General features: G+C 41.3%; 1 protein-coding gene across 1 annotated transcript; it reads right to left on the bottom strand.

Annotated features, from left to right (window-relative positions):
• Window positions 1–824: 824 nt before the first annotated feature.
• wnt9a (wingless-type MMTV integration site family, member 9A) lies at window positions 825–22,711 on the bottom strand. The gene is given in 4 exon segments (XM_061044919.1): window positions 825–5,598; window positions 7,541–7,803; window positions 8,747–9,006; window positions 22,506–22,711. Coding segments are annotated over 4 exon segments (1,257 nt in total). The 3' UTR covers window positions 825–5,070.
• Window positions 22,712–23,070: the final 359 nt, after the last annotated feature.

Raw genomic sequence — 23,070 nt, 5'->3', positions numbered from 1 at the left:
AGAGGAGCTGCTCTGTGAGAAGACAAATGTCCAACTCTATTGAGCCGGACGTTAAACAAGTCTGCCTGTCCCCTTGAACAAACAGTACTGAATGTTCAAATGAGTGTATGTGTGAATGCAGTGGTGCAGTTGTTCAGACCATTTACTGTGAAGTAGTTCATCTTCAGATACTACATAAACCCCAAAATAAGTCAGAAGGTGAGCTTTAAACAAGACTGTTCAGTTAGCTGCTGTTGTAAAGTTAACTGTCAAGATTCTCTTTTTTTTATTGCGCTTGCATTAACAACTAAAGATTACAATAATCAAATGAATTATGCTTATGTTAACTGCTGCTTTTGCCAAAGACAAAGGCTGTTTGAATAAAATCTTGTTAATCTTTCAGTTTGATTCTGTAAATATACCGGGTAAAGCTTTTGCCATGTTTATATATATATTTTTAAATGTGCATAAAGATGCATCAGAGGGGCAGAAAACATGCTAATCACATTTAAAGCCTTAAAAAAACATGATGTGTATTTTTATTTTTCAATATGTCAGATTCAAAGTCCAAATCCTGATGGTTTATAGTAGATAAGGTTATAAAACTGAAGAAAAAATTGCAGCAAGCCTTCATATTTGAGATTGAGACCATGTCAAATTGTCCACTGAGAGTGGAAATTAAAGAATGAGCTTGCTTTAGCCGTTCATGTAACTGTGCCCTTCCAAAATCTCATACCCAACGTGGTCAATTTTAAAGGATAATCTTTTTTTGATTTCAATCTTCTTTTGATTGATTAAATAAATACACAGTGTCTACAAAAAAAAGAATGAAAGCACACATCGAATAATTTAAAAATTCATTTATTTCAGATTTTTTTCGCCTTTGTTATACAAAGATGTTAAATAACTTAAATACATTCTTACCAGTCATTTGTGATCTGTTTATACCTACAAGCTATACACATGAGGTAGAGGAAAATAATTTAGGGTTCCCATAAGACATGAATAAGTGAACATGTACAAAGCTTTGTGTTGTATCATCACAAATGGCAAAACATGGTTTGTGTGTTTTATCTTTGTTTTACAAGCACAGCACAAATCCTAACCAAAGGTACATGTAAAGTGATCCAAAGGTGAGTATAAACTAGTCCACACCGATGCAATCATGAGTTCATAAGGCATCTTATGGTGAAACCAACATGATAAAGTCTTTTCACAAAATGCTTGATTATAAAAACAGATCAAATCCTATAAAAAATAAACTGTTGATGACTGTGATTGTGTTTGAATGCTTAAACAAGGGTCATGATTGTGCACAGGAATAAGAGACAGCTAAACATGAGTTGATTCTAAATTAGTGAAGATGTGTTAGTGCTTAGATACCAGCAAATGATGAGATATGAACTGAAATATGTTGAAAGTATACGCTGCTTCTCGAAGCCTCCACCCCAAAAGAGGAACAAATAACCAAAAGAAAAATGAGTAAAAAATACAGGATATAAAATCAATTTAGACTTTGACGTTATTTACACTAAACACATGCTCATAATATATTTAAAATAATTTATATTTTCTTTTTTCTCTCTAAAAAACAGAATTTTGTACATGATCCACTGGTGGCTAAACAGTGCAGAGTTTTGTATTGGAGAATATGAAAATCTGACTGGCTGCTGCCTCATGCTCCACTTGCAGGGGAGGAATTTCTAGGCCTACGTACAATCTATAAACAAACAAAAAAGTACTTGGTGTGATGTTGGTATTCCCGTCATGCCTGTTTTGAATCCGTTCAATACGGGAGAACCTCAGGAGTGTGTGTGTGTGTGTGTGTGTGTGTGTGTGTGTGTGTGTGTGTGTGTGTGTGTGTGTGTGTGTGTGTGTGTGTGTGTGTGTGTGTGTGTGTGTGTGTGTGTGTGTGTGTGTGTGTGTGTGTGTGTGTGTGTGTGTGTGTGTGTGTGTGTGTGTGTGTGTGTGTGTGTGTGTGTGTGTGTGAAGTTTGCACACACACACAGAAAGTTGTGGGAAGCAGGCATTTATGCCTCAAATCTCAGCATGCTATTATGGTTTCCATGTAGCGTGCAAAGTTCTATGTATATGTTTTGACCAGTCTTTATTTGGCATGCCATCTCATATCAAAATGCTTGGAATTCATCTCCTCGGGACAAATAACCCATGCAAGGCTCTCATCCAAAGGCATGATATGCCTGCCGAGGGCGGTGGTTTATTTCTGAATATTGTGATAATCATCTTTAAAGACTAACCCGCCTGTAAAGGTAAAAGCCACTTTTAAAGGATGTTTGGCATGGGGCCGTAAGGCAGATTACAATCTGTAACCACAGCTGTGTGCCGTCTCAACCTAACAATACTTATTGCTAACCCATTTCTGTTTCTTGTGAGAGTTGAACATGTGCCTCACTTTTGTCTCTATACCACAGGAGAAGAAACTATTCTTTACTATTTACAATTCTTCAAAAACAAAATACAAAAAGAAAGATTCTGCACTGCACTGTCTCTATAAACACAGATCTTAAAATACTTTAAAGGGCTTTTGGGTTTCAGTGCGTTAAATGGTGCTATAATACAAAGCTGGGTCCCTCACTCAGTAGTTAATTCACACCCATCTAAAACAAGGCATATCTTCTAGGATATCACATAAAGTTCTCAGAAGCCAAGTGCTGAGAAAACTATAAAATATTACTGTCTGCATTGTTTGTGTAAAAAGGCATTTCTTAAACATCACAAATAATGGTTATATGTTAAAGCAATGGTTCTACATTTTGGGAAACATATAGGCCTAATTGGGTAGAGTACAAGTATATATGAAGAATTCATTTGTAAAAGCAGTTAACTCTGTTTTAAAAATTGTCCTAAAAGGTTTATTTATTTATTGTTTATTTCAGGTAATATCATTCAGACTGAAGGTGTGAGGCTTTAACCGAGTTCCCCATAGACTGCATTGGGTATGTGCACCAGAAAAGGTTTTGGATCACATAACAGCTCTATTTAAAATGCTAATCAAAACTTTCAGGGCACTGTTTTTCAGAATGGGTTTTTATCTGTTTTTGCAAATGAACTCTTCATATGTCTGGTGAAGATGTGTCAGATGTTTTAGCCTGCTAGTTAGCTTAGCTTAGTTTGACATAAAGGAGGGAACAGGTGGATACAGGTGTCCAGGCTCTGTCCAACGTTGGCTTTGTTGGTGGGGGTTAGAGTATCAGTCCAGCTCATTTGCAACTATAGCCAACCAATAAGCATGGCTTTGCAATAAAACACAACCAAAAAATGTTTCTTTTTGGTAAGTTCATCTTTTACTTAACAGTCTTGATGTTGGCATCATAATAAACCTCTGTAAAAAAAAAAAAAAAAGAAAAAAAAAAAAGTGAGCATTTCCCAAAATGTTGAACTATTCCTTTAAACTGTCATTGTATTGGCATGGGAAGGTTCACCATTCTGCATTGTGTTAAATGAGTCAATGTGTCCCAGGCAACAATACGCAGTCATGTGTTATAACAACTTTGCTGACTTCTGAATGAAGACAAATGATCTGCCAAAACCCCAATGTTTGCATTCAGTCATCAATTTGCCTGAACATTACACAAATATTAGTCCTATAAAATATATTTATATTAGCTATGAGACGTATGCATTCATCTTCACTTGAGTAACTCTGCAGACACGTCAAGTTAGAGTTCTGTCTCGGTTGCCCCCGTACTGTTTATTCAGAGCGATGCAGCTCCTGCTGTACATGCTGCATGTCTGCGTGTGTTGAATATGGCTCAATCAAATTGTGGCAGCTGAAGAGGAAAGACGGATGTGAACTAGTAGGGGGCTACATTCCTCCAGTTCTCCACAGTTTTTCTTTACATCTTCAAAGTATTTGAAGTAAAATAAAATAAAATAAAAAGTAGACTAAAGTTCTCCACAACTTCTGCTTTGAGTTACAGGTGGACCATTGGCTGGTCAAGTGATCACCTGCTGCTATAATCTTGGCTGTTATAACAAGGCAACTGTCATCTACAACTTGGTTATCATTTGTATTTGCACTCTTTAACTCCTTTACTGCCAAAAAAAAGTTAATAGTGGTTTAAGTTATTCCCTGAACACTGGTTCGCTCAAGGCCGAGAATAGCCTAAACTGACTGGTTTCATTTAACCGTTAATGCATTCACTAACAGCTTCATATTATATTATATTATAACAAGAAAAGAAAAGTGTGATCTTTTTTTCTCCCTGTGAAGGAGTAGTCCCAAAGGATCTATAAATTATCCACAGCAAGTGACACAAGAGCGCTGCTTTCCAAAGGGCCTTGTCGACATGTATCAAGAAGAAAGATGAGCGAGAGCACACAAAACATATTTGTGTGATTAGTGGTTTGTTTTAACATAGTTAGATAAGTGGCTTGTATAATATCATTACAATATACCTGAATTTATTTACATATATATATGCAAACACACAACTTGTGTGAGTGTAAAAATGTGCGTGTAAAGTAAATCTTACACCCTGTCTTTGTTTTCTTTTTAGCAGTCTCTGAATATGGATTTCATTGCATAAAAGTCGTCAGTCAACCCCCGTTCCCCCTCACTCTATTGTGCTCACATACAAACACACACATGTAGAAATAGACGAACACACACACACAAACCATTCTTCTTTCGGGCAAGGCCCCAGAAACCAGTCTGTTGGTGTGACCGGTTTTGTCTTTGATCTCCATCAACTTGACGCTGATCGCATTTTTTTTGTGTGATGCAACTTGATTTTTCATTAGGGAAGTAAAAGCTTCTCTGTTCAAGGCACAACTGTGATTTTTTTTTTTTTTTTAAAAAGAAGAAGCTTGAGATGTCGACCCAGTTGTCTGAGATTTTGTTTTAACTGCACACCCGCAGACACGGGGGCCACAGGACGTCTGACACCCAGCCCACAAAAATCCCTCAAAGTGCTTATTGCTTCTCCATCAGCGTGCTCCTCTTTTGTTTGCAGAAGGCTGTTCTGACAGCTGAAGCAGAACCGAGTTTGAGAACAAATCAACCACTCCTCTGAGCAACAGCCATATTTGAATTGCTCCACTGATCAGGCAGGCTGACAGGTGACCGGTTTACCCTTTGCAGGTGTAGACCTCTTCCCTCTGTGTGCACTGCTTGCACTCGACGTAGCAGCACCAGCGCACCTGGCACTGGCAGGGCCGTGTCACCTCCCGACTTTGCGTGTTATGGCCTCGTCCGCAGCAGATAGCGTCGCAGTTCTTGTCTTTGTAACACTTGCGGGCTGCTGTGCCTGACGAGTACTTGCTGGGTCTACAGAAACTGGGTGAGTCCTCGATGTGGAGAAGGTCCATAGTGCGAGGGATCTGATCGTTCAGGCCAGGCGGAGGCTGTTGTGGAGGCTGCTGCTGCTGCTGCTGCTGCTGCTGCTGCTGCTGCTGCTGGCCGCGTCCAGTGGAGATCTCTCCCTCCCCCGTGGCCTCATTGGTGGAGCTTCCGACCTTGATGGAGGTCTCATAGCGCTGCTTCAGCTGCTTGCCGATCTCATGGAAGGGCTGGAGCTGCCTCCAGCAGGTCTGGACAGTGCAGGAACCAGAAACGCCATGGCACTTGCAGGTGGTCTCCACTCCAGCCTTTATTACCTGATTGAGAAACGAGGAAACACTGTTAACTTGAAGCAAAACATTACAGGAATGTAATGATTGCTATGTGGCTTTGTTTGGTAAGCACTATTTCAAAGAGCCTAATTACCCTAACACACTTATTGTTAGATCATTCAAGTTGAGTGCAGTGGTTTTGGGAGGAATGTAAAGTCAAATTATAACGTTTGATGCTCTTTTTGATTTCATAATGAACGGGAATCTTCACTTAGTATCAACATAGTTCTCGAGAACAGCAATAGAACACTTTGTCTCGGTCTTTTGATGATTAGCTGGTAGTTTGTGGGATGAAGGTTTTGTTATGACATTTTGATTAAGCTCAATAACTATCCTTAAAATAAGTGAGGGGTGTTTTAAGTATTCTGAAAAACACTGTCAGCTCAGACAGCCATAGAAAAAAAAGTAGACTTAAATATGTAGACACTGAGCACTATCCTCTATTCTCATCAACCACAAAGTGAAAGGAGTGTGTGCGAATATCAATGACAATAACACATTGTCTTCAGACGGGGTTTGGATAGTGTGTACAGATATTTTCTCAGACTGTGAAAGAGATCGGTGAGGTGGGGGGGGGGGGGGGGGGGGGGGGGGGGGGGGGGCAGGAAGTGCATATTCATCACACCAGCAGGTCAAGAAAATTTGATAGGTCAGCTTTAAAATGTCGGGGGGCTGCAGAGGCTAGCACATTCCAGTTTTTTTTTCGCAGTGTGGGAATTAAATGTGAGCGAATGCGGTACACCTCGCTACATGCAAGATTCACAAATTGAGCAAAAACAATGTTGTAAATCTTTTATCACAAACACAATCTCCTGAGAGACTTCATTTCAGAGAGCCAAGCTGAGGAGAGAGAGCCTGAGTTGCTCTTTTGGGAGAGTTCTGTGTCTGCGAACATTTGGGAAGCGTGCCTCTGCTATAACTCATTTTGAACCCAAAATGGGAAAAGCTGCAACTTGAGAAAAGCTTAGTAAATGCTGCAGATTTCAGACCTTGAGTTTGCTTTGGCTTAATAGATAAAGACCATTCACTTCTTTTTTTTTTTATTTCCCCATTAAACTTACTCCAAAGGAAAAGAAAAACATTTTCACTCACTACTTACAATTGCTAAATGATGCCAAAGCAAAGATCAGAGAAGTGGACCAGCTTATCCGAGACAGAAAACCTTAAATTGACAAATGAGCACCTTAAGCTCTTACACCAAAATGACACATTTTCAATGTAAATAAAACTTGCATCCACACAGGTGAATGTTTTGGAACTCATCCACTTTGATTTTACAAGGATAAGAGTTATCCACAATGAGGGGTCAGAAGGCTTGAGGCCGTCATCAGCCCCAGGTCTTTCTCTGTTACTAGGTTGACCAAAACCTAGTTTGAGTCAGCATTTCCCATTGCCACGGCCATCGATGGGCTATAAAAGTTGGCTTCGGCTTCAGTGTGACGTCAGTCCATGTAGTCTATGATTATCACTTTATAAAGTCATGATTGCAGATGTGCTACCAAACACCTGCTCATTCAGATATCTAACGGAGCTTTAGCAACTAAAAAGCAAAAAGTCTCACTTCACCGTCAGTGCAAATGTTAGTTTCGTGTGAGAAATGAAAGCTAGGTTATCTCGTTGTAAGAAAGTTACAGAGTTAACCATTGCTATGGACGCTTTTTTAACTCTGGATTCCAACAGACAATTTTTTAGCTTGAGAAACTAATCATTTTGAAATCATTAAACCAGTGTCACAGTATTGATTTCTCTGGTTAGTAGCGCTGTAACAAGGGGGGTAATGTATATTGAGCAGTGTTGTTATCGCAGAGTTAAGACCCCGCTTCACATCAGGGTCCTGCTCACCCTGTCAGGGTTCCATCCTGAGATAACGACTCGCTCACTACACATTATACATTAGCATCATGATCTTCTCCTTCTGCACACTTACCTTCATGCCCACATTTGTGTTGTGCATGTCGACGCGTGCCCGCAGGTCCTTGTTGGAGCGTTTGCCCAGGAAGTCCTTAACAAACTTGTTGGCGTATTTGAGGTTATCTCCACAGCCCCCCCACTGCCACGCCTTTCGATTCTCCAGGTCGGGGGCCTCGTCACACGTGCAGCGCTCCATGCGTCCTGCGCTGCACGCTTTTGCTAGCGCATGAGTCAGGCCCGCTGAGGAGATGGCATACAAGAAGGCTGTCTCTTTAAATCCTGCAAACACACAATGGAGAACGAAACAACAGGTTTAAAAATGTGCTCATCTTCTATTTGAAGCACAGTGAAGACAATACACACACTGTATATTTCAGTTGTCCTCATCATTGAGTTATATACACTGTAGCAGTGTTAACAGGTCCGCACAAACAAATATTCTGACATAATGTATAGGATGCAAAAGTTAAACCCAATTGAACTATTATAGGAGATGGGCTAAAAAGCACTTTGATAGAGGTCTGTGTGTCTGGTTAGATAGCAGAGCAATGCTGTTTTGGTAAAGTAATAATGTAAACACTTCAAGATATGATTTTGTCTCCATTCCTTATTTCTCTTATTGCTTGTGACATTTAGGCGTAAGTCCTGATTGACATTCGCTCTGCGCAACACAATCTTGTTTAACTTTGTTTTTGTCACAAAGCCGTCACTTCCCAAAACTCCGATAGGTTGTAAACATCTATTGATCCAGGGCTCAGGGGAACTATGCACTTGGATCTTTGATCTAAGATCAGTCCCCATGGCAGATTGTTGAATCTGTACACCCCTACTTTTTGTGTTTGTGCTGAGTCATTTTCAATATTGAAAGTCTGAGAAAACAATCAAGAAAATAAAATCATAACAACACAGCTGAAAACACAGAGAAGTGATACATACAACATACCACCAATATAAGGAATCATTTATTTAAGTTCTTGTTTTAAACCCTCCCCAAGAATTGTGCTATTTTTTGTGGTGATATTAGCCACAAATATAAGTGTGACAAGGTTGGGACATGCTGTATTTTCTGAGGTACTTTATCAGTAAAATGGTGAATTTTAAAGACATTTAAAAGAGAGAAAGACGAATGGAAATCTGGAGAAAAAAAACATTTGAGAAACACCACACTATAATGGACACCAGATCTGTTTTCAGGCCACTAAAAGAAGAAGACAACAATTACCTCTCTTTAGTATGTTGGCTCGGTGGCGCCCCTCTAGGGTGCAGTTCCACCTCTCAAAGCGGAATTGATACTGGCATTCTAAGGCGCTCATGGTGATAGCCTCTCTCAGGGTCTCAGCCACGCCCGGGTCACGTCTGCACATTCTGCGTTGCTTCTTTTCCAGTTTTAACCGGTCGCACAGCTTGTAGTGGGCCCTGCCCACGTTCTCCTCTGGTAGAGAGTTCAGAGGCAGGATAGACAACGGCTCATTACCTGTCAACCTGCAGGGAGAGATCACAGACACACTCAGGTTAGTTTATGCTCAGAGAGGTAGTGGATACGGCTTGATAAAAGGTTCCAATAAACTCAGGATGCAGACCTTGAATAAACAGTGCTAGCTGCAAAGATATACTACATAAACAGCACAGGAAGCCCAGGTGGAGCATTTAATGCTCACAAGTTTGGTTAATGTTCAAATGGATTCAGCTGCTCAGTGGTTAATGTTCAGGGGAATTCAACATTTGCTGAAGATCGAGATCAACCTCCCGCACTGGCGCGTCTGTGCTGTGTGTAGAGCAAATCTCTGCAGAGGGGAAGAGGTCTTTGTTTCCACAAGAAGATCCTATCACTGTTTTGTCCCTGAGTAAAACCTAACATGATATTCAAGTCAAAGCTAAGGCATCCTATAGTATTCAGAATTTGAAGACATTTTAGATGAATAATATGTCATAAAGCATTCAGTTGGTTGACATATTTTAAAAAACAGAAACATGACAGTCATACCACATGCTTGTGAAATAAATAGGCAGTGGATACTTGGTTGAATATTTATATCTTAGACTGAAGAAAGGGATGTCATTCACAGCAGATGTGTATAGATTAAACATGATCACACACCAGGATTTACACACGCATTACAGAATCCCCAAAAGTCAAGTATTCAGGACATAAAAGCTGCAGTCCATCCGACGCAGAAGAAGCAGAAGAATCAGGTCTAAACATGGTATGCAGAACATGTGGTAGACTGGCTCTCCTCTCCTCAGTTTATTTAAGGGAAGCATATATAAAACACACAGAGCGACGACTGCCACATAGCTGGTGAAACCAACGACCAGCGTTCTGAGGTTGTGACGGGGAAAGCAGAGCATTATTTTCATAAACACACACAGGGGACATGACTTTCAGACTGTGACCATTTTGGTCACACCAACTGACAGGATTGGCACCGTAGTTGTTCATTATGTGGAATTTTCTGGCCTCCCTGACACCCTTAAAGTGAAACTGAAGAATGAACGGATTTACAGAAGTCACAAAAGCACGGGTCCTCAGGCGAGTGTGCCTTTCAGACAGACTTCTGTGCGTGTGATGACTCCTTGTCAAATGTTAGATTGATAATGTGCTGAACTCCAACTTTCACCAAAACATCAGTTGAAAACATGGATTACAAATTGTCAATTTTGTGTGAATGTCTCAAACTATAAAGTTATTCCTGGACTCACTAACACATGCTGTTCCAAAATAAGGGATTGTTCATGATATCGAATTTTTGTCCTCTATTCTAACTTTCTTTGTAAATGTTTATAACCAATCTACTTTTTAACATTTTTGAAGATGAAAAAAATGTGTTTTAAAAAAATCCCTCCATCTGCTTGGAAGAAGTGTACAGAAAGCCATATAAATAAAAATCAAATCCAACAATAATACTGGGAGAATAACCAAATCAAACTGGAAACCTAACAAATAGTTATATAAAGAAAAAAGTGTGAAATGATTTCACTATTTATTTTCATTTCTAAGATGTATTTTCAATGCTTTTTGTGCCTTTATTTGAGAGACAGGACACTTGATAGAGTTGGAAATCAGGGCGAGAGAGTGAGTATGACATGCGGCAAAGTAGCCACAGGTCAGATTTGAACCCGGGCTGCCCGCTTCAAGGACTTCAGCCTCTGTACATGGGGCACACAGCCAACCACTCCTCCACCGGTGTGCCGATTTCACAATATTTTTGTTTCAAATATCTTGCTCAGTGTCCACATTGGTTTATTAACTAACCAGATGTGTTGGTTGGTGATCTCTTTACTTACATTTTTACCTTCATTACTGATTTCCAGAGAAGTTTTTGTTGCCACACATTTAACATCAGACTCTATCAGAAGGTCAAAGCAGTTCCTCCACAACACATTTTTTCTTAAATCTAGCAACTGATTGAAATGATTTTCCTCGAGACCTTACTTTCATACCAGTGGACGTAATAGTGTGCATTTGCGTCATGATATTGTCTTTAAGGTGCATACACAGCCTGAGCAGTAGAATAAAATAAGGAGGCATCAGGATTTGTTTACAGATTGGGTCAAATGGTTTCTCTGTTACAAAGCTTGTGTGCCTTTCCTTAACTTGTCTGACAGCTATGATTTTGGAAATGGAAACCTGGCAAGCTGTGTCTTGACAGAGATCGCTCTCTGAACACACTTAAGAACAAAAATGCATGGTTTGAGGCAAACAGAGCAACGAAACAGTGCACCAGAAGTGTGTCTGTCTGTGAGATTTTTCTCTGATTCTTGTCATGTTTCATTAAAATACAATCTGTTAACAAATGAGAACTACATTGCCCGTGCCAAAACAAAGTCATTCAGCTGACTCGTATGTGACAGCTGACATCTGACTGACAATCGTTTCACAACATTTCTATGGCAAGCAAGCAGTCAGACGTTGAATTATGACGCCATGTGGAATACCTGCCTGAGTCCATTTGGATGGGGATATATTTCAAATTTTATCTTTCAGTCTCGCACTCTAGCTCACTTTCACAACCCATCCAGTCACGGCACATCGCTTTTCACAAATCAGTCTGGTTCTGCTCGAGGTTTCCGCCTGTCAAGATTAAGTTTTACCTTTACCGGTTGCTATGTGCTTGCTTATTTGTGAGTAAATGTTTGGTCTCCATGCATAATTTAACAAAGAGTACAGGAACGGCTCTCTACGTAAAATGTCAACAGCAAAAAATGTGCTTGACATTTAGCACCATTAAAAAAAAAAGATTGACTTTATAGATTGAATTAACACATCACCAGGAAGCATTCTACAACTACTACAAAAGACAGTAGTAGTCTAAATGTGTGCTACACAAAGCTTTGCAAAGAGATCATTTTAAGAAAGGGTCATTTGAATCTACTCTATACCAGCAACTTGACGTGCACATTCCTCCCGCAGACATGCACAGTAACACGTATCAGCGTCAAATCCCCCAGAAGCCCCCATTCCTGCCAGAGCATCAGAGTGACAGGCCTCAACTGTGTGTGTGACGTCTGCCTGACTGAGACACAAAGAGGGTCTGAGCGGTGCTGGAGGGAGGCCAAAGATGACATGACACTGATCTCAGCATTACTGTCTAGGTCGCTTTTTTTTTTTTCTTGCTTTTTTTACACAAAGGCATTTTTCTAGCAAGTTTCAGAGACAGACAGCCGCAGGTCAGAGTGAGGAGGGGTGGGATGGGATTCAAGCGGAGAAACACTTCACGTGAAGAAACTTCTGGCTTGTGCTCACTCCAGTGCATGTTTCTGCTCTGATTCCATTGCTTCTGTCTGTTAATTATCTATCAATTAACAGATAGCCTCTTTTTTAACATGTGTGTACAAGATAGAAAAATCAGCATCAATCATTCTCTACAATTTAAAATTCGCTGAAAACTTGAGATATTTTATCTGGATGTAGGTCGATGACCTCGGCTGTCACTCCAGAAGCTCACACATTCCAATATTATGATCCTCAAAAAAAAAAAAATCAAAATATCACACTGCTGTCTGCTGAAAAATGAACTCATTCAACTCACCAAGAGAGAAGGAGAATTAGAAAAACAGAAGAGCGGCTGGATCAGGAAAATCATTACAAATCTGAACTTGGAATCCTCAGACCAACGGACAGTATTGTTGACTATATCCCCAAAACTGTGATCACGTCTGAGAGTAACAGAACACAGTCACATGTCATATTAGATAATTGAATAAATCTACTAACCAAAACTGACAGCTTAGTAGTAATGACACTTTATAAAAAGTGAATTTAACAAAAGAGTTCAAGATCAGTTATAGATCAGTTATCATCACATTGATTAATGTTGCCTGTGTGAGAAACACTCTTTAAAAGGTGTTTTAGTTTGGGCCGTTTTGACTATATGAGACAGAGGAAAGAGATATACTTTAAAGACAGAGTAGTTATGACGAGCACTAAACTGCGGAGGTAAGAGTCGATTTGGGCGTTAGCAGCTTTGATTTGATATCTGTACATGGAGCGTTCTACCAATTTGGCAAAATGGGAGCTCTATGATAACCTATGATTTTATCATATTATTACCCTTTATTATTATTATTATTATTATACAAACAAGACTTTTAAAGTGTGATACAAAAATACTGATTCATCATATTTTACATGCTATTACTACACTGTACCTCTCTCCTGCTTATGCTTGCTACTCTTTGCTATCTCTGCACTTGTTGTTTTTTGCTACCATTAAGTGTCATTTATCTGAAGGCAGTTGTGTGTTTCTTTTGAGTGAAGTTGCTAGTGGCGGTCATAAATATCTTTTAGCCGTTTAGGCTACTGTTTTGGAAAAAAGAAACAAGTTGATTTTTCATGCTTTGGGATCGCTCTATTGACTGCTGTATTTGTGAATCCCGAACATCGCATTTTATCTCTATACAGAGAATTTCTGTACTGATATTGGTATCAGAGCAACTTTTATAATTTTCCCCTGGACTCTCATTGGTACCCAGAATAATCTTGTTTTGTATAAATGTGTATCAATCAGTCTTTCCTTTAAAGTACTATTCGACAATATAGCAACACATCAGTTTTTTTCTAACATCTGGTCTATAAATAATTTATGTATTAACCATTTATAAATCCATAAGTCAAAGCATTTAACTTTTTTATAAAGCTTGCCTTTTTAGGAGCCAACAAAAGAGCAGAATTTCAGTTGCTTAACAGAATCTCCACAAATACCAGAACAAACTCAGAAACATGTAACTCCATGTTTTCACATCATGGACCATTTTGTGTAGGTGTTTTTGTTTGAGGTGTTGTTGGAGGTGTTGGCACAGCAACACCAATTACACGTGGAATATAACACCAACACACGGTATAAAACTCATTATTATCCTACGCGAGGTGGGATTCTCGCTGATGTTTGCTCAGCTTTGCTTTTTTTCCATTCACACACACTCGCCTTTACACACTCCTCGCAGACATCTCTGACCCACTCTCCTCCGCCATCTTTCACTTGGTTACACTGCAGTTTGTTTAGTCCTTTCTCTCCACCTGTCAGCACCTCCCATTGGCCGTGACATTTACTTTATATACATTCTCCAACGCGCTGGGTTCAGTGAAAACGGTTCATTCCACACCACCGAGCCTCACGGAGGATCCCTGGAGGAAATCATTGACCAGCACTAAACTTCGCCTTCATCACCCCTCATTTGGCTTTACATTACAGTCCTTGATGTGACCCTCAGCTGGTAACGCTGCTCTTTCTTCACAGGTTTGGTATGTAAATAATTAAGGGAGTGTGATATTACCTAAACTCTTAGATAGTGGAAAACATGGTGCCTGAATTACTTTCTCTGCCTTATTGAAATGCCTGCTTTATTTAAAGGGGGACAAACACACAGAGCTCTGAAACTGCTGCAGTTATTCATATACTCACACACTAGCATTTATAAACAATGGCAGCTCAGCACATGTGGTATGGATTAATCTCAGCAGGCTAAAGCAGTCAACAGAAAACTGGACATACATTAGATGCAGTTCTTAAAAAACGAGTTAATCACTGGTTGCATTTTTCTTTTGTAAATTCTCATATCAGTGTAAAGCAAGCATCGTTGGGCTTGTTTAAATAAAATATTTGAGGTCATCTTGGGTTCATGGATACTCTGAAGGTGAAATAATTGGTTAATTGGTAATAAAACTAAACATAAGGTACAGTCAGAGCAGCATTTATAAGCACATGAAACTGAAGTACAGCAATACCTACACTTCTCCGACATTTAGAAAAACGGTCCATGCTGCATATTTGGCCAACAGAGAGTTTGTTTTTCCAAACATCAACAACAATACCTACAATAATGTCTGTCAGACAGTCGCGTCAGTGCTTCAAAGCTTCTTTGGCATTACAGTGTGTCTAACAAAATCAATGTAATATTCTGAGGCTACAAGTAACCTGAGGCCAACTCATTTCAAGCACAGGGCAATTTTTTTCAAATCTGGAGATAAGAAAGAAAACAGTAGAGAAAGTGTTTTGGCAGCTCTCAGCCAGTGTCTGTTTACCTTCTCCCCTGCACTGGAGTAACAGGTGCTGGTTTGTATATGTAGTTACATGAACAGGTCTGCGCACATGCACACGTGCACATGCATATGGGCACTAAACTAAAGTCAACACCTACAAGAGTCAGTCATAGCTGAACGCGCCCAGGCAGAAAAAGCACAAAAGCCAGAGTTTCCCCCTCAGCCTGGACTTGCAGGTTGTGTGGTCTGGTGTCTCCTAGATCACAATGTACCCTCCTTCCTCCTCCTCCTTTTCCTCTTCATCTCCTGCTTTTCCTCTTCTTCTAAGACCGACCTTCCTCTATTCCCACTGGTCAATTGCTTTAAACATACGTCAATCATTCTGCCCAGCTGTTGGCTGAAAACAAAACATTTGCAAGACAAAACCACTGCTGTCTGTGACTGTGACCGACGTGAGACAATGACAGACATAAACATGTGTCCTAGAAATGTCAGGAAGATAAACTACCATGCTCACCTGAGATTCATCTGTGTATGTCTTAGAAATCATCAGTTTTTAAGCTTGCCAAGGCTGATCTCCTGCTTTTTAATTTATTTTTTCCTTTTGCCTTTGCTGTGTGCAAAATGCTTCTTTTTTGGGGGGGGGGAGGAAGTGGCTTTTCTCAGAAATGTTGGATGAACTTCAGACCACCCTGCCCAAGTCCCATCTGGTGTATCACAGCCCGAGCCATGCCAGAGGTTGTAGGAATGAGAGTGTGTGTGTGGTGTTTTCCCTCTGGCCCACTCTAACTGTGGCTGACAATGTGCTGCACAGCTCAAATGTGTATAATTGAAGAAATCATGAATCAGGGTTGAATGACTCTCTGGTACACAGAGTCTCCAGCTATTGTCGCCTCTCCAAAAAGAGTCCAAAACCTGCTCCGAAATCAGACATTTTCTCCTTGACAGCCATGGTGACAGCGCTCACTCCCGGATCCATTAAAACCAGAAAATAGGGGAAAGAGTAAAGCATTATGTACAAGGCTAAGATAAGATTAGTTAGCGGTTGAAAGCAATGGGTGTTGTGACTACTCCTAACAAGCTGTGACTGACACAGTACAGTAACATGACAAAACGACTTTGAAAACAAAGCAGCCCTGCAGGGCCTGAGACTTACTAAGTCATTACTGGTTGAGTAATGAGCCTTTCTGCATAGTGGGGATTTCATGCAACATCTAGAAGCACATGCTATTCACAATGTGAGAGGGGAAAGTTTGCTATCTTGCATGACTTAACAGGAAATGACCCAATGTTATATCATCTGCTGTCCCTTCTGGTCATTTACAACCCACACAGGCCATGTCAGACTACTCCCTCTAATTGACTGATCAGGTCAAGTTCCTGTTCATGTCCTCTCTTGAGATTTTGAATGTGTATGACTGATGTATTTGGCATATTTTCTTTTAAGTCAATGTGCTCTGACTCATTTTTTTTTCCACTACATAAACATCGCTCTTTTTCTACTCTCAAAGAAAAGAGGGAAAAGTTACACTTCAGCCTAATTTTTTAATCCACAGCCGTGCATGCGAGCGCTGGTGGTAGCTGAGCGGTGGGACTGCAGGACGGCCGGTTTGGGAATGGGAGTGTGGGGCATGGTAAGAGGTTTAACTGCTATGTGAGAACTCAAGGCTTCTAAGGTCAGCAGCTCAGTTATAGTCACTGTGTGACTGGCACAGATTGGGCGCGCAGCAGTGTCCACATGACTCCCCTGTTCTAGCCTACACCATGGCACTGAGCAACCCTGTACCAAACACGTTCAGGCACACATACTGTACGCGGCTCGCGCCGGTTCGCACATGCTGACACAAGACCCAGACTGCGGCTGTTTGGTGAGAGGAGCAAAACACTTAGACTCTAAACTTGGGGTAATTCTGTAAAGCAGATATTGGAAATTGTGCAGCGACTGGAAAGGCCAGGTTTTGTTTGCTCCTGATACACGGGGCAAAAACACTTGTGAGAATAAACCGAGCATGCAGAGTCAAATCGCAAAATCCAAAACAAAACAGTAGCTGTTTGGAATCGCTCATGCCTCAGTAACTGCAAGTGGCCGGGTTTATTAGCGGTTATTTGCTCTCTGATACTACTCACCGATTACGCTTTTTTCCTGTAAGGCCTGGAGAACTGAAATGCAAAAATCAAAAAGTGCAACATGTCTTTGATGTGTCAAATAAAGGCTCAATAAATTTCAAGTAAATACTTTTTTCATGTCTCACCTGACAAATATCCCTCAGTGGCATGACTTTAGAGCACAAACACACCTTATTCATGGCCTGAAGTGAAATAGTTGGCCTCTTGACAACTGACTGATGATTAAGGCAGCAGTAACTAGTTGAAAGTAATGCAAGTAGGCCATTTTCAACCCCGAAACACAAACTCCTCCAGGGTTAATTGCAGCAGAGAACATTTGCCATGCCCAGGCCCATTCATGTCTGTGTACGTCTGACTGTGTCCATTCTCAAAGTAAAGCTCAAACTTTATGGATGAAAATATGTCTTTGATGGGCTAACTTGAGTCTATGCAAAAATACCCATTTGGCAACCTTGGGTATTTGAGGGAGTGCATGCCGGGTCAGGCTTCTATAGGAGTGTGTTTATGCAAGATGATCATCCTGATAAAGTGCAGTAAAAGTCGAACCCTGCAGTTTTTAAAAGGCATGGTCAACTCGCTTTCATCCTTTATGAAATTATAAATCTCTGCAAACAGGTGCAGGGGATTAAAAACGAAGATTTTATCTAGGCGGCTACAAAAAGACTGGTTTCAAATCATGGAATCTGACACAAGAAAAAGATAAAGTTAGACATTAGGCTTCTGGAGAATATCAGTGCATTTCTAAAGTAAGGGCTTGTCAATCGGCTAATCTTGGCACATGTAAAGTGCCAGGTCTCCTCTATTCCCAGGAACCGGGCAGAGAAAAATGCCTGTGGTCAAAAATGGAAAACACAGGACGTTGTGGTTATACACTAACTAGCATCATCTCATCAATTCATGACCACTAAAAGTATGTATAAGTATACTTGAGTCTATATTAGTTTTCCTGTTTTGCAAATTACCCATGTCTCCAGCTCGGTCTGCAAAGTTCATCATGTTTCACCAACAAGAGTTTCCTTCAATGAGAGTTTCCTTCAACGAGAGTTTCCTTCCCATATCTTCAACCTTTCTCCAATAAAATGCACAGCTGACTCTGTTGGACGGTCCGTTCAAAATCAAAGATGTTTTTGCTGCGTTTTCTTTGATGTGCTCTTTGGGGCACTAGAGCTGTAAAACTGCCAAACACTTTGCCTAAATATTTCATCTTCACAGATATTTGGAAAAACTTGTTACTATGCAGTATGAACCCGATGACAACCCTAGACACAAATGAAACCTCCTTGTGTACCCCTCTCTGCACTTTTTGATGATTAAACCTGTAAAATAAACAGTAACTGTGTCTAAAACATCGTACTCTGCGCAGGGAGCTGCATTTCTGCTCTGTAAGCTGACGTTGAAAGACACTTTGAACTTGTCATTCAGGTTGACCACAACTAAGCCCATGAAAGAAAAAAAAAATTCCTCTCCTACTTTATTTTCACTCAGACCTGACTGCCTTTAAATTTTCTTTTTTTTTTTTTTACTTTTTCACAAGTAATTTCCGACTCTCCTACTGTTACACTGAAAGGTCACGGAGCGTCCTGTACTCTCAGACAGTGCTGCGCCCCCCGGTGGCATCCAGGAGCATGGAAGCCTCTACAGGGATGTTCTAGAGCAGAGCACAGCTCAGCTCTAATCCGGATGTATCAAACAGAAATATAAAGAAAACAAAGCTCTCTCTTCACAGAGCCTGTGCGGTATGTTATCTAAGCCTGCAGGTCTGCGTGATCTCATCATGGTACACGGTCACAGCGCCTGTGCTGAGAGAATCCTATCTACTTGGCTCACAGTAAAGCGATACCCTTTGAGGCGTGGCTATAGCCACAGGATATCCTATGAAGTTGGGAAATCCCTCTATCAACGGTGCTCCCCACCCTGCTGCCCATCAGGACTAATCAGTCCTTAAGGCCCAGTAATGAGACGCCCGCCACCACTGTCTGCCAGTCAACAGCAGCCTGAGCCCACACTAACTCTGCTACTCCTAATGAGTGGTAATCACCCAGCAGCACCCCACAAACCGCCGCAGAGATGCCGGCACGCACATGAGGCAGACAGGAGGGGAGAGAGAGGAGGGAACCAGAGGAAATGTTTACACGGAGCGTGCTTAAAAAACAACTTGTAACATTTCTCTGCTGTGCTGAAAGTAATGAGGCTCCAGTAAACTTTAAAACATGATCCCATTTGATATTCAACAGGAGCTACTTTACTTTAGCAGAGTGGTGAAAAGCTGTTACAACTGCTCACTGAAAAATCCCTCCTCTGTACACTTACACACATCTCATTTGTTATCCTGTTGTTTTTGGCCGACTTCCTCCCTTAATGGAGTCGTGCAAACAATTATACCATCCGATAGGGCACCAGCTCGGCCTCAGGACCAGAATGCTGAGTGAAGTTTAAGGATATTGCAGTAATTAAACAGCAACCACTATATTTGCTTCTTCCGGATGATGCGGTCGCCTTAGTGATTTGGTCAATCTAAGTTGCATGACTTTGGGCAGCCTTCCTGTATGTGTCGCACATGAACTCAATAAAAACAAACTTTGACTCAGTGTTAGAACTTGCATTCAGTTTACAAGACCACAGAAGGACTTGCCTTTCACCAGAACTCAAATTTAAATCAACAGAGTCATCTCTGAGGGTGCTCTGAGTGCTGACAGGGTCAAACGAGCAAGCTAATCACTTCCTCCTCTGACGGTTTATACAACATCTCATCAGGAGGCAGTTAACTATTAAGCGAAGCAGGGAAAAATAAGACAGTTTCTCTGATTTTTAGCTCTGTTGATAACGGATTTAGCAGAACCAGCACCTGCCACAACAGGCTGAGGGAGAGAAAATGAGCGCTCACATTCTTGTGGCAAAGGATGACAATTTAAGCGGGTGCTTGAATACGCCAGGAATCCCACCCCGCCCTCGACTGCGCAGACTATGGGTAGGAGAGATTGTGTTTATGTTACACTTACGCTCCACCGCACTCTGGAAATTGGGTATGCAACATTGACCCTCTATTTTGAGTAAATCAGTACTCAAGAGGCCCTGGGATGCCTCGTGCTCGTGGAATATTTATTTGCACAGGTTTGTGTGAGTGTGTCCCGCAGTCAGGACTGTGCCCGAGTGTCACCGGTGTCCAGTTTCTGGGAAGTTGGCCACGGGGCGGTCACATTTTGTATTTGTGTCACCTGTGCAGGCTCTTTGAGTCTGTTTCGTGTTCCTCGGCTGCAGGGCTAAATCATTCACCGACACTCATTCATATTCCCTCCTCAACTGGCCAAGGAATAATAAATCTGGAGTATTGTAATTCCACATGTCTCCCTCTCGCTGTGCAAGCCACAAAACGAGAACAGACTGACAGAGAGAAGTGAAAACAAGTGCTAACTGAATAAGTAAATATGCATTACTATTAGGACCATTAAGGCTCATATGAGTGCCAATTTGGCAAGTCAAGTTTACTACATTTTGCCTGCAAAGGGCGACACTGCTGCACGGAGAAATAGAGTGCGGGCTGGGTTACATTTGTCCTTCTAATGCAACTTCAGAGCTGAAACCAAAGTGTTTGATATGTGCCTGAGCATTGTATGGCTATATTACACTGAGAAGGGCTGAGATTTTTCCATCATGCAGGGCTATTGCAAGTCTCATACAGCATGTTTGCATCACTCAGAGGCATGCCAACACCCAAGTGAACATTTACCCAGAGAAGTGGAAAAACTGTGTGTAAGTTACAACTATATGGTTAACTCAGTGTTTTTCAATCTTGAAAATAGTTTGGCGGTTCCTTTTCAGTCAACTCATTTCTTTTCTATAAGACGTTTTACACCAACAAACCTCATTGGGCATGGTGTAGCCAGCCTTCAAAAAGGTCGATCGGTCTAACAGGCCCTTAGGGGACACTTACTGTGCTGTCTTTCAGATTCACAACAGTTCCCAGATCACCTAACACTCCTGGATCCTGCACAACACCCATACCTCCCATAAATTTGACTCTGCTGGAAAGGCTTCAAGTGTCATCACTCCACAGTCTACAGCCATTTGTCTGTGTGTGTGTGTGTGTGTCTGCACCGCTCGCAGCCAGGGAGAGCACTAACAACACCCATCAACACAGCTACTTAAAAGCACCAGGATCCTGCTTTTAATCCACCTGCATGGGTTTTAAAGGGAAATGTGTTTCTGCTAGTTCCACACACACACAAAAGGATAAAGGTGTCCCTTTGGAGGATTTTTTTTTATATACATAAAACTATCCAGTTCCAGGTGAAACCAGGCTGCTCTCAGCCACCTGACATGCTGACCTCATTTGAACGACCTTTGCTTCCCTGCAGGCAAAAAGTTCTTCTCTAACCAAGACTGAAAAGAAAACTAGGAGTGTGGTCTATGTGAGCAGACAAACCGGAGTTCAGTGCATTAACAGCCAGTCTGAAGTGGAGGTCATAGTGGGCTACACCTAAAAAATCCAAGGCGTTCCCTGGGAATGACTGTCTTTGAAATCAACACTCCAATGCTCTTAATGAATTAAACATTAATGTGAATATTACACGTTTCGTGGAGAGCTGAAAGAGTCAGGTTAATTTGCCAACACATTTCATAGTGCTTTCAAAGTTGATGGAGGCAGCAGAAATGTAAAAAAAAAAGAGAAACCCTGAGAGAGTTCTGTGATGTTTATGCTAGATGGGGGAATTTTCTGTGCAAGCTGAGCAGACGTTTCGGCCACCAGTTCAGTCAGTCGGATCGCTTTATTGTTACCAGCTGTTGAGTCTGAGGCATAATATAGACTACATTCACCTTTCGCTCCGCGGCTGTTTTCAGGATGTGATTTTACAAGTTGTTTGAGCAAAGTGATCACCTCACAGTCACCAGCTACCTGCCATTCAGACGCAGGGTGGTTACTTTACAGTGGGCGCTGTGGCTCAATTGTCAGGGAAGGAATTGGGTGATCTCCCAAAGCCAAGATTACTCAGATGATGCGTACCTCTACCTATAATAGATGCTGCTGCATGCCAAGGTACTTTTTGACCCTACTTGTCACAAAATGTAACTTCGAGCAACTTTGGCGAGGCCACATCGCGCGCTGACAACCTGCTGCTGCACCAGATGTGCGCTGCGTAACCGCCGCGAAAAGACACCTCACGGACCCCCCACAGGTACCAATGCAATCACAACAGCAAATTAACTCATCAAAAAATATTCAAACGTGTTTTGTTGTAAGAAAAATTGAATAGCGTCATCTTAAATTAACTTTTCACATAGCTTAGGGACGACCAAAAAAGGTGTTACCTACTCCAGGAACCAATCAAATCAATGAATACAGCATCATTGGTTTCCACTGAATGTCAGTCCTTACCCGAAATATGCAGCCGTCGGTCCGGGCAAGGTGAGAAGATACACTATAACTGTGAACGATAACCATCCCAGGAGTAGGTGTCCATCCAGCATTTTGCTGCGGCTCCAGGGCAGATCATCTCGTTTCTCCTGAGTAGCTGTGTAAAATCCCTTGTTGAACGTTCAACACCTCTTATACCAAGAGGAGCCGAGCTGCGCTCCTCCCATCAGCACAGAGAGAGAGGAGAGAGAGCGTGTGTGTGTGCGGGGCGAGAAAGAGAGAGAGAGAGAGTAATATAGCAATACATACAGAGAGCTGAAGTGATTCACGCTCAGGTTTCATGCAGATAAATCTTTTTCAGTTGTCTGAATTTATGATTTGTGAGGTAGTTTCTCCTCTGAGGGCGTTTTAGGCAGCATGAAGTCAGTGTTTGTGTAGACTGAGGTCAGTCAGAGCTGGACTGTAAATGATAAAATGCTTGTTTACCTTCGCTCAGTGACAGTTTATTTCCAGAGTTTTGAACCCTGAAATTGTATAATGTAGCTCAGGCAGGACATCAAAGTATCACTAGGCCACTGTCAGAACA

This window comes from Labrus mixtus, chromosome 8 (assembly GCF_963584025.1).
Source record: "Labrus mixtus chromosome 8, fLabMix1.1, whole genome shotgun sequence".
Classification (NCBI taxonomy): Eukaryota; Metazoa; Chordata; class Actinopteri; order Labriformes; family Labridae; genus Labrus; species Labrus mixtus.
Note: the sequence above shows the minus strand (reverse complement) of the source record. Positions and strands in the feature narration are given on the sequence as shown.